General features: G+C 33.0%; 1 protein-coding gene across 1 annotated transcript in view; it reads right to left on the bottom strand.

The window, feature by feature from the left end:
- Positions 1–1,550: 1,550 nt before the first annotated feature.
- Positions 1,551–12,725, bottom strand: part of LOC118739217 (long-chain-fatty-acid--CoA ligase 5-like) — a 431,825-nt gene continuing 420,650 nt past the window's right edge. The window contains exons 4-11 of the mRNA XM_036470407.1: positions 5,665–5,838; positions 5,014–5,551; positions 4,583–4,936; positions 4,316–4,518; positions 4,175–4,257; positions 3,417–3,645; positions 3,165–3,338; positions 1,551–3,110 (exon numbers count right to left, since the gene is read on the bottom strand). Of these exons, the coding sequence (XP_036326300.1) occupies positions 2,973–3,110; positions 3,165–3,338; positions 3,417–3,645; positions 4,175–4,257; positions 4,316–4,518; positions 4,583–4,936; positions 5,014–5,551; positions 5,665–5,838 (1,893 nt within the window). The 3' untranslated portion in view covers positions 1,551–2,972. The remainder of the gene's footprint in view (positions 3,111–3,164; positions 3,339–3,416; positions 3,646–4,174; positions 4,258–4,315; positions 4,519–4,582; positions 4,937–5,013; positions 5,552–5,664; positions 5,839–12,725) is intronic.

Raw genomic sequence — 12,725 nt, 5'->3', positions numbered from 1 at the left:
CAGTTTTTTACATTTTAGTATAATAAAGTGTAAGTTTGAAGTAGCTAGGTAAGTGTTGAGTTTTGACAATTTTTTGTTCATGAATTTTCTTCCAAAAAAAGTATATTCGAAAATTTTTTTGTATAGAGAAAATCGGCAACACCTTCCACAAACAAAAAATTTCCAAAAATCAATAGTAAGTTCTTGTTACATAAAATTTGCACTTAATTAAAATAAAATCGAATGGGCTACAAAACTGCATACTCAGAATATTTAAAGAAAAATTATGAAATTTTTACTGACATGTTTTTTGTTAGATAACTTTCATGAAAAAAATTAAAAACGTTAAATAAACAAAAGGCAAATAGCCAAAGAATGCTAAAATATCGTCACTGAATGTAGTGTTACGATTATCCTTGAATTAATCTTTTGAATTCTCCGGGTTCTTTTCCCTGGATTGTTAAATTGTTTACGTTGCAAAAATACTTCTATAATTAAAAATCTACGGTTAGAGTTACTAAAAAATTGTATTCAATATAACAACTTTATAGTCAGCAGAACCTGCATATTTTTACTAAAATGAGTACAACTAAGAAATGCGACTATTTTTTTAAGATTGAATAAGAAAATGACTATTGAACCAAGTATTGCAATGATATATATATATGCATAGGCGATATAGTACTTTTTAAACATAGTAAGTGAATAGATTCTTGAATGGATTATTTGTTTTGTAATGCTATTTTTTTATGTTTTTCTTTTGTTATTATAAAAGTTGGTCACAAACATTTGTTCTTGAATGAATTTATATTCAGGAAGTTTTTTTTAAGGAATCGGCATCGGCATCGGCCAAAAAATGGAAATAGGTCGGACTCCAGTACCTATGTGTATAACTGGGTAATTGTAATGTAGTAATCAGTATATGTATGTAAATACATGCATACTTCTCATTATGTCAGCTATTTATGCATACATATGTATGTATATGTATATGTATAAATTTTTTTAATACCGTTAAACTGCACGCTACTTAGTACATAGTTAATTTTTTCCCCTATTTTGATAAAATTTCTGTTTTTGTATTAAATATATTTGAGTAAATTATTAGTTTATATTCTATAAATTTAATAATTGATCGCTTTGTAAATATACTACTTATGTATATACATATGTATGTATGGATGTGTGAGTGAGTATTTGACGAAATTGTTTTTTTCTGAAAGCGAAAGCAGCAGAATAAGGCAGAAAGTTGAAATTCAAATATTTTTATAAATTCTGTTTAATTTTATTTTACCAATATATTTATTTTAAAATTTATTATTTGTTTATCTAAATCCTAAAAAAATACAGCTTAGGAGAGTTTTCGTTAGAAGTTAAGGAAATTACAAACAAAAAATATATTAAAGTCGGCATTTGACAACTTTTTTTTATTAAATAAATTTGTTTAAGATAAGATTTTTTTTATTTTACTTTATTTCATTTTATTTGTTTTAATTAAATTATATTTTTTCACATCATTTTATTTCATATATTTTTTAAACCAACAAAAATAAAATAATATGTAAGCATAAACAAAATCGTAGAAAAAATTGCTGTTAAGAAAATTAGGTAAATAATGCTTTACATTTATATTCGATTTTAAATAATTTTATTCAATGAAATATACTCGTATACATAAGAACAAAAAATATCTGAGAAACTACTAAGTACTTTATCGTAAAACTAATAAAAGCACGAATTTTAAGTAGGAAATAAAATATTTGAAAAAAAAATTTATAAAATGTATTGCACATGGTTACTTACATACATATGTCCGCACATACAATAATATTTCATTTCTATGTGAAAAATATAATAGCTAGTGCAAATGTGCATTTCTAAATACTTATACAATTTTAAATATTTTTTTTATCTATTTATTATAACTTCCTATATTTTTGAATATCTGTACTTAAAAATGTTCGCCTTAAAATTCATGTATCCAATATTTATAATACCTACTTAATGGGTCGTATGAATAAAAATTAAGCAATTGCTTTTTCTTCATACCTTTTACTTCAATTTTGTCTGAATAAATCGAGTAAAAGGTCTGAAATTGTAAGAAAAAGCAATTGCTTATTTTTAATCACATCGCCCAATGTTTCTGCTGCATAATTCGCAAATATTAATTTTTAAAATTTAAAGCTTCATATTTATGTTTTTCGCTTTTATATTTTGCTATTAAATAACTGAATTTAATACGCAAAAGTCAAGTACAATTTTTTCTTCGTTTACTAATTTAAAATAATATACGTCCGTACACAAATGTTTGGGATGGTTGAAAAATTGAGATTTGCAGAATATTTGAAGTTTCCGTACATAAATTTTTGAGGTGGTCGAAAATTGAGAGTTTCAGAATATTTGAATTTTTCCGTTTTATGAAATTTCTAAATCATACTGCTGGTTTACTTTTATTTTCCCGTGTACCTATGTATGTACATCCACTTACCCCCATTTTTATGATACTCCATACTTCCCTTTTTACAATACACATTTTTTGTATGAATTGTAGTGCCCTAACGACGAGTGTGGTTAAAAATTTAAATTGTTTTTTTTTTCAATCTGGCCATTTGAAATACATATATATTTTAATATATTTTATAAATATTTAAACTGCGGTGAAATTAACTATTTTATGATCGACTAGTGTTTCTCTCTCGAAATCGCATATTTCAGACACTGTATAGGTTTTAAGCTTTTTAAAATACATACTTATGTAAATTTTCTTGTAACTTTTATGAACTTTTTGCTATCAAGGGTCTCTCCCATTCTTAATTTAACTGAGCAGGAATAACCTTTATGTAGATACGACTATCCTCATTTTCATGGTGCATCCTCCCTTTTGGCATATATTTTGCCATCATTCAATACACTTCGCGCTCGCGCTGCACTCGTTCATCAAGTACCTCTCAGCTTAATGCATTTAGAGAACGGAATACAGTTGTATCTTAAATTTAATCTAAATGTTTGTACATGTCATCTAGCTGAGGCTTGAAGTAGCTCTTCAATTGCGGTCGCTTTGCTTTGAATGTGGGTGTCAATAGCCCATTTTGCACGGAAAATGGATCGGGATGTAAGTAGATATCCTTTACCTAAAAAGACGAGACATTGAAAATATGAATCATTTAAATCAGGTGACCACCCACCTGTTCGAAGGATTTAAGTCCGCTCTGTTTTCCCCAATTCAACATATCGCCCATGATGAGCTCCTTCACTTGTGGGTTATTACACAGCACAGATAGTGTGCCCCTAACACGATTCTCATTGGCCCACTGCTTGAGCACATCCACATCAGGCACGACAACAGCTATGACGCAGCTCTTAAAGGGATTCGGGGAAGATGTGCGTGAACAATGAAAATTGTAATTACATATTTTGAAAAAAAAAAATGTACTTACCTTGAGACTTTCGCCATAGACATACACCTGATTTACATATTGGCTCAGCGTGTAAATATTCTCAATTTTCTCTGGTACAATATATTCACCCTGGCTGAGCTTGAAAATATGCTTGCGGCGATCGATTATGCGTAGCGTGCCATTCTGTAGCCACATGCCGACGTCGCCTGTGTGATGCCAGCCTTCAGAGTCGACGGCCTCAGCAGTTTTCTCGGGATCTTTATAGTAACTACGATGGCAAACGGAAGAGAAAGTAAATTTATGTTCAGAGAGTGTAGGTGAGTTTTTGTGAGTGTAAGATTGTTGTAGGGCGATAACCCTAATGAATGGTGTGGGACCAGATTTGGTACCCCCATTAGCTGTGTTAGGTAAATCAAAGTACATATTGAACTCGACTCAAATGTGAAAATATATACTCTGCAAATGAGCGCATATTTCGATAGTTAGATTTATGCGATCAAAATCAGGATTCACGCAAATAATCTGGCAGCGTTGGGCGCCTAGACTTATATTAAACTGCAAAAATAGTTGTATGTAGCTATCTTAAAAAACGATTACCTAATTAGGAATCTATAATAATATAACATTGAGATAGTCGGTAAAATATTTAGAGTTAATTCTGGAATTCCAGTTTTTTTGGAGAGACACACTGAAGTTTTTGTGGGCCGATTATTGAAAACCGAGAGCTTGTCTGTTGTGACTAAATAGTCTAGGATGAAAACAATTTTGAAATCTATGAACAAACTATGAGCTCTTACCCATGGAACACATTAGAACCGCGTACGCACACTTCTCCAGTATTTTGGCTGGCAAAATATTCCATCTCCGGCACATCCACAAGCTGTAAAGTATTTCTTTAAACAAACGGCCTTCGACATATGCCCTTTCTTAGCACTTACTTTGACTGCGTTGCAGGACACCGGAGGACCCACGTGATTCGGCACATAGTCGCCTTGTACGGTCAGCGTGATGGCGCCGGTGCACTCTGTTTGACCGTAACCCTCCAACACCAGGCAACCTAATGCACAACGCATGAATGTCAATACGTTACCGGCTAGCGGCGCCGATCCGACTACCATTAAACGCAGATTTCCACCAAAAGCTACACAATATTAGAAACATCAGTTGGCATATCGTTCATCAAACGCTCCCTGACCGCTACGTACCTTGGTGTACCTTTTTGAAAACCAGCTTGTCCCAGCAACCATTTCGTCGCATAATTCCACGCGACAACTCATTTTCCTTGGCCTTGAGCGCCATGTTGAACAGCGTACGCTTAATCGCCGAGGAGGAAATTTCATTCTGGATTTTGTCATACACTCGATTGAGCAGACGCGGCACAGCCGGCATAACGGTCGGTTTCAGCATTTTTAGGTCATTGGTCAGCTCTTTGATGTCGCCCGAGTAGAAGCCAACACAACCACCTACATAGTAGATGCCATTCTCACAGCAGCGCTCGAACATGTGAGCCAACGGCAGAAACGATATCATTACATCGCCGGCGCGAATTCGGTGTTCACCTGTGTAAGGCAATATTAGTTCAGTCAAATTCTGTCATCCACCTCAGCAGACGCATTGTCTCCTGCTCATAACTCACCCATTTGCAAGATCACCGCACACACGCCGGCCACCACATTGCCATGCGTCAGCATTACACCTTTCGGATTGCCTGTTGTGCCGGATGTGTAGCAAACGGTGCACAAGTCCTCGGAGACCGGTGGCACCTCTGGATGGTTGCCCTTGGCGCCCAATTTCTCAACATCGATGAACGAGAAGATCTGTATACCACGACTTCTAGCGCGATCCAATGTTTGTTGACGTATTGGCTTGATAGCGACTACAATCTTCAGAGTGGGCGGCGCCTTATCCAAAATCAGCAAAGCCTTAGCATCGTCCTCCACAACAACTAGCGACATTTCCGTTTGACGCATAATGAACGCGCACGCTTCGGGTCCGAGCGTATCGTACAGCGGCACAACGACCAACGAGAAGCAGTAACAACCCTGTTCGTAGAGAATCCACTCAGGCCGGTTCTGTGAATAAATGCCAACCAGCTGCTTGGGACGCGCACCCAAGGCAATCATGCCAGCGCCGAAATTTTTGGCGCGCAACAACGCCTCATCGTAATTGATCCACTGTGGTACAGAGGGGGGTAAATAAGTATAATTTTATTTCATTTTTGCTTACTTTTGGTATGTTAATCACACTTTAATAACAGTAGTTTTTACCCATTCATATGCAAACTTACCTGATATGGTGATGTGAGAGTCTCGCGCCAACCCAAGCACGGTCCATTGTTCGAGGAGTAGGCACCTTCGCGAAATGTCTGATACAGGGTGCGCACATTCTCGGTAATGTAGCTGATGAATTTGCCATTTTTGGCTTCTTTGTAGAATTTCGAGACATGTATGTGATCAGGACCCTGGACGGAAAAGTGGCGGCATGCAATAAGAATGTGTAATATGGGGAAGAGAGAAAAAGGGAATATTTCTTATGAAAATATGTAAACGGTGTAGCGCGGATTTTGTGAAAGTGTGGTTGTGAAAAGTCGTTTTAATGACAAATATTGACGATAGTGTGGATATATTTATGCATACATACATATATGTAATGTATATAGGGTGGTCCAAAAATGCATGTGGAAAAGTAAAGTCCGAATTTCAATGCTTTCATCCACTAGGATTGTTCTATACCGAAAAAAATTATACCCGTGTTTTTTTTTTATTTTGAAATTAAAAAATACTTTGAGGTCGGTGCAAACGCTCAAGTTTTACCATGTACATACATATATGGGGTAAAACAAGTTTTCGTAGAAATGGTATAGAATTCTTGAAAATCAATATTTTTGACCACAAAACTTTGTTTCTCTACAGAAGACTGCCAATAATAGTACCCAATTGTTTATTTAACCATTTTTTAATGGGGATATGTTTTTTTATCCGACTTTACTAGTTTTGGACCACTCTATTGTATTAAATACGAATTTGTGTGGTAAATGTAAGAAATCAACTGTGCTAAAGGAATACATATATTTTTCTTAGTAGATATTTGTGTTTAGCAATTCTAAATAATCATAAGCGTAATATTTGGATAAATTGAGAATTTGTCGAAGATTTCCGTTTTTCCCTCGTCAGTGGATTTGAGATAATTTGTTTTTGGCTGTGACAAAACTTTAATGTTTCTCTTTAAGCAAATCATTCATGACAAATTTTATGAAACTTACTTTTTGTTTATAATGGTTAAACTTCAAACTTGGTTATTGCTATATAAAATTTGTATCAATTTTAAATTTAACACTTGCATTTTTAGCTCCTAAATTTGAGTTATAGTACATAGGTAAATACATGTCTGTAACTATCTTTCGTGATAAGAAGTGGAATATGTACGTTGTTTGTATGTATTGCAAATCTTTCATACAGGTACACACAAAATCAAAATTTTGTTATGCCATATTATTTGCAGAAACGTCATCGAGAGGTATTGTAAAAATCAAAAAAAAAAAAAAGTATTCTTAAATATATTTATTTAGGCATGTGTGAGTATTTATGTGACATATGTATGTACATTCGTATATGTGCACTCTGTTGGTAAATTAATGGGCATTCAAATTAAATTGAGAACTAATGCGAAAACACATCAACAGCCCGAAAGTGATTAATGAGCGCTACTACGACCGGTCAGCATCAGTGTTGCCAACTTCTGAGTTTCAAAAAGCACCAAAGCTTGGGGAAAAAAGCGTTTTACCATACTAAAAGCATTAATTCTTTTCTATCAAAGGATACTTTTTTCATAACAGTTCGTATTTAACAAAAGTCAAAAAAAAACAAATATTTATTAATATATTAAAACTTTTTCTCGGGCTAACGAAGTGATACGAAGTAGATACTGCAGATTAAAACTGATATATTTAGAGAAAGAAAAATCGAATGGCAACAAACGAAAAAATGAATGTAGATTCTTTTAATTTCAGTGCTGCTACAGCTTTAAATATTTCAAATTATTTCATGTTTTAATTATCTATGAGAAATTTGAGTTCGGAAGGAGAGTACTAAAAGGCAATAGGCACTGAACAATTTTTTTTGGCGTTTTAATTTTCAAAAAGCACTAAATCTACACTGAGGGAAAAAAATATTAAAATCAAATAGAAACGTAATTGATCTTACTATAAACGTCAACGAAAGTAATGTATATTGGTAAATATTCAAATACGTGCGTAATAAATTTTATATGAAAATATTATTTTTAAATACGAACATTTTTAAACGATAATCAAATATAAAATATTCATTTTTACTATGCATTATTTCCCTCAGTGTAGTGCTTAAAGCACCAAGTTGGCAACTATGGTCAGCATAGTGCCGATATGTCAGTCGCTCGTGACAACAGCAACGATGTGTGAGCGTGGTGCATCCTTCGACAACACTAAAAAGAGTGTGACATGCAGAATGCGCGGGACGTGTCTCATCATTGGAATGGCATGAATGACAATAACCGAAAAGTTTAACTCAAGATTCTTGAATCAAAATATATAATCAATTCGAATACCAGCAATTGCAATTTCGATATATTAATCATATATCGCACAAAAATAAAATCAATTTTTTTACTTAATTGAAGTTTATTTAATTATAGACTCGGAATAACAGTATTTCAAAATGCTTCTTCAAGTACTTTTGTAAATGAACTCTCGAATAGTTTATACGAAAATGATTGATGAAAACCGTATGGTTTTTATGTATATGTACATGCATATGTAGATATACAAATGTATGTATGCTTAAATATGCGTATAATAAAATTTCTTTTCAGTTTCATAGCAAATCACTGCTTGCGTAAATTGTTGCCTAATGCAATAAACCAGCTGTCGCCGAATGCTTAGCGTACCACAAGCAGCGAGTTTTCATAGTTGCAAGGTTTATATCCAAAAATTGGCCAATAATTTTAATCAAGAGAAAAAAATTTTGATTTGAATTAAGTGAATGTGAAAACATTAAAATAAATTATATTTTGTTTTAACAACAACAAAAATTTTAAGTAAAGTATATATGTCTACTTATCTTAACTGAATAAAATAGAATAAAAAACGGTTAATTTCCAATTAATTTTTTTTCCACTCTGAACTTGTTTGGAAATTGCCCACAGTGCGGCTCACATCTAACCCTTTATGTATGTATCTTAAATGCCATTTATAAGCTTCACAAATGATTGATTTGTTGCAATGACAAGGAAATACGAATGAGTGCAAGTTCAGATGTAAAATTAAATTTTTAATGCCACACAAAACTACAAAATTTTGACGTGTAAATTTGCCACCAAATTCTCAACATTTTAATTGCTAGTTTACGGTTGCAGCCAAAGCATTTACATATGTACTTGTACATACATACATTTTTTGCCTGTACAAATTTATACATATGTAAGTATGTATACACGTAGGTACGCTTATAAGATTATTAAAAAAAAAAATAGTTTTTAATTATGTATCTAAGAGACTATAAAACTTGCCGTGCAAATAGTAGATATGTTAGATATACACTAGGCGACAAATGAAAGTGTACACCTTGGTCTAGTATAATATTCACAATTATTTTCATGAAAAATTTTTTGCATTTATTATTTGGGAAAATACAATTCATTCTATAATGTAAACCATATAAATCAAAGTTTCACACTTCATATAAAATTCACAAAAATTCAAAAAATTGTCATCAAACTTTTCCACTTTTTCGGGTTTTGCAGTTTTGTAGCCCATTCGATTTTATTTTAATGAAGTGCTAGTTTCAACTGGCTAAAGAATCGCGTTGATTTTATTTACATAATAAGTGCAATTTACAAAAACTGGCTTTGAGTTGTTTTTAATTTTTTTGCTAGCGGCCTCCTACATTTTATTTCATAAGAAAAAATTTCAAAATTCCGACACCAAAAAAATTATCTGAAATCAAGGTGTTTCTTTTAGTCGTTTGAAACTTGAACTTCATTAGAATGAAAATTGAGTGGGCTACAAAACTGCATACTCAAAAATTTCCTATAAATTCTGAATATAAAGTTGGAATTTTTTTTTGAATTTTTGCCAACTTTATATAAAGTGTGAAGCTTTGATTTATATGATTTACATTATAGAATGAACATTTTCCTAAATAATTAATGCAAAAAGTTTTCCAAGAAAATAATTGTGAATATTATACTAGATCATTCATTCATTTGTCGCCTAATGTACATATTTTCGTACATGTATGTATGTATGTAAGGACAAGGGTATCACTACAAGATATGCATCACTTTCGACTTTATCATTGCGGAGGTATACATATAGTATGTATGCATAAATGTATACGTGAATATGTACGTCACTATTGTTATATGTATGTATTTATATGTACATATGTAATACGATTTGCACTAAATTGGGCAATTACTAGGATGTATAATTCATTGTTAGCGGTTTATTTTTCTCTTTTACCCTGCGATGAATATCTAGTAGTGGATCGTATCTTAACTAATAGAATGCGGAAGAAATTGGGCAGAATGCATAGGTAGATTTTGTATACACAAATATGTATGTAAGGAATTTTTCGTAGTAATTTTTTGGTAACGTTGATTATTGTTGTTGTTGTTGGCAGATGCAAAAATTAAAGATAGAAAATAACAAATTAAAAATTACAAAATTAGAAAAATTAAAAATTACTGTGAAGTAAATCTCAAAAAATGTACACACAGATATTTTTTAAAAGAAAGTCTTTAACCTGATAAAAACATTATAAGGTAAAACCGTGCACTCAATGCGTCAGCCATCATTTATTTTTTGAAGTTTGTCTTCTTTATAAAATTAAAAATTGCAGTGCAGCTCAAATGCAAAACTGAGAACGCGTTCCAGTTTTGGTTTAGTTCTGCATGAGAATAAAATGTAATGTCAAGAACGTTCCCATAAAAGAACCAAACGGGAATAAAAGAATTGAGAGCAGTTTGAAGGGGAAAAAAACTGAGAACAAAAGGTTTGGGAACGTCTCCATAAAGGGCAAAATTCGAAAAAAACTATCGGGGATATTTTCATAAGAAGAACAGAAGGAGAATGAAACTTTCGGGAACGTTTCCAATGAGGACGAATTGAGAACGAATGTATCGAGAACGTTTTCAAGCAGGATCAAATGAGAACAAAGGTCTGGGGAACATCCTGCTAATGAACAATTCGAGATATAAGGTTTTGAGCACTTAACGTTGAGAACGAGAGGGGAGTCTGCGTGTTGGGATCAAAAATATTTTCAGTGAAAAGCAGGATTGTTTTTAATTCTAACCGCAAAGGAATTCTGGGTCATTTCAACTTCCAGATTGTTTATCAATAGGATGAACCGTCCATTTATGGAACAATTTTTTTTATTTTTTGTGCAGGAAAAGTTTGTGTCTTAAGTCTTTCAAAACTTTCTTGATTATTTTTAATATCCAAACATTTCTAACAAATGAACGCTAGTGAAAAGTTTTGTAATCGCTTCCATTCTTCGCTAATAGTTCACAGAAGCTTTCCTCAGAAAAGTTCCTGAGACTTTATTTCCAAGATTGTTCTTCGCGAGAAAGCTCCTTAGACTTTTGTTCCCATCCAACCCATTTCGAAAAAGTTCCGAAGACTTTGGTTTCCATTTTGTTCACATATTGTTCTCTGTGGAAACGTTCTACAGGGTTTTTTTCTGACATAATTCCCATTGAGAACGTTCTCAACAGTTTTGTTCTCATTTTGGTTTTGGTTTTGAAACGTTCTGGGGAACGAAGCTACGAGAACGACACCTTTTGAAAATATTGAATTTTACTTTTTTATTTTCAGACTGCGAGAATGTCTATGTGTGCTATTCTCAGCGGTTTTACCTTTAAGTTTTTGTATCCTTTTATGTATGCACAGAGAAAAGACTAGCCAATAAAAGAGGGCTAACAGAATAAGAGACCTATGTATATCTATGAGTTTTCTTTAAATAGTCATTCTTCTTACATATGTATATATACAGGAAACATCTTAATAAAATCAAATACCTTACCTAGGTAAGAGACAAAAAAATTTCAAACAAAATCTGCGCTGACCTGGCATCGAACCCAGCATTTACTAATATAATACTAGTCCTCTAAGTTTCCTCGTTTTAGAAAATTTGACTACTTATTTTTGGTAAAAATTTAAATACTTGCTTTTCAAACCCCAACTACTAGTCAAACCCAAGAGTATTTTACTCCATCTCATCACAATTTTTCATAGAGGGTTAAAGTTTCCTCTTTTTGGGGGAAAAATCATTAAGGGACTCACTAGACGTGCTAGCTGTCGTAAAATCTTAGGATACAATTTTTTTTATGTAAAAATTAAAAGAAAATTTAATATAAAGAAAAATTTTTTAAATTTTTTAGGGATGCTAATTTTTTATTTTTTATCAGTTCAAAAACATTTCAGTGTAGTAAAAAATCATGTTAAACCATTTTAATCATTATTTTAAATAAAAAGATGTTAAGCTTAAGATTTTACGACATTTAACACGTATTGTTAATCCCGTTTATATTATTATCCGTTAAAATTGAAGCATTCACTATTTCCTCCTTAATCCGCACAAGGTTTGCGTTTTTGACGACCTTAACTAAAGTTTTCTGCTTAAAGTTTCTTTTGTACTTTTTAATCCTCCAAGTACCAGTAGCCGTGTAAGCGACTGCTACCACCAGCGGGTTCCGAATTGAATACTTTCAGAGCTGGAGCGTTGGTGTCTATTCGAACGACATGGCCAAGCCAGCGGAGCCGCTGTATTTTAATTCGCTGCACTATGTCCATGCCGTTGTAAAGCTCATACAGCTCATCGTTCCATCGTCTGCGGTGCTCGCCGTCGCCAACGCGTGAAGGCCCGTAAATCTTCCGCAAAATCTTTCTCTCGAATACTCCAAGAGCCGCCTCATCGGCTGCTGTCATTGTCCACGCTGCTGCGCCATATACCAACACGGGCATGATGATTATTTTCTCACTGGGTGAAAAGGCCCCGTTGTGATAATGGGTTAAAATGTTCTATGAACGAAAATTTTATTAAATTTTGAGATGCATCTTCTAAGAAAAGAATTATGTTTGAAGTCGTTTTATGAAATATAAAATGGCATTGAAACTTCCTTCTAAAAGAGGGAACTTTGAGTGACTCTAAAAAATAATTGCAAAAAGATGGATCGAAATATTTTTTTTATTTGACTGCCTTTTTTAGCAGTGAGGCCACACCTAAATACTTTTGTATTGAAAGTACTAGTTTGGGTACTATTTAAATACTCATATACCTAGTATCTGGCGATGCCTATGATTAAATAAAA

This window comes from Rhagoletis pomonella, unplaced genomic scaffold, assembly GCF_013731165.1.
Source record: "Rhagoletis pomonella isolate Grant_MI unplaced genomic scaffold, Rhpom_1.0 Rhpom_scaffold_00005, whole genome shotgun sequence".
Classification (NCBI taxonomy): Eukaryota; Metazoa; Arthropoda; class Insecta; order Diptera; family Tephritidae; genus Rhagoletis; species Rhagoletis pomonella.
This window is presented reverse-complemented; position numbering and strand designations above follow the sequence as displayed.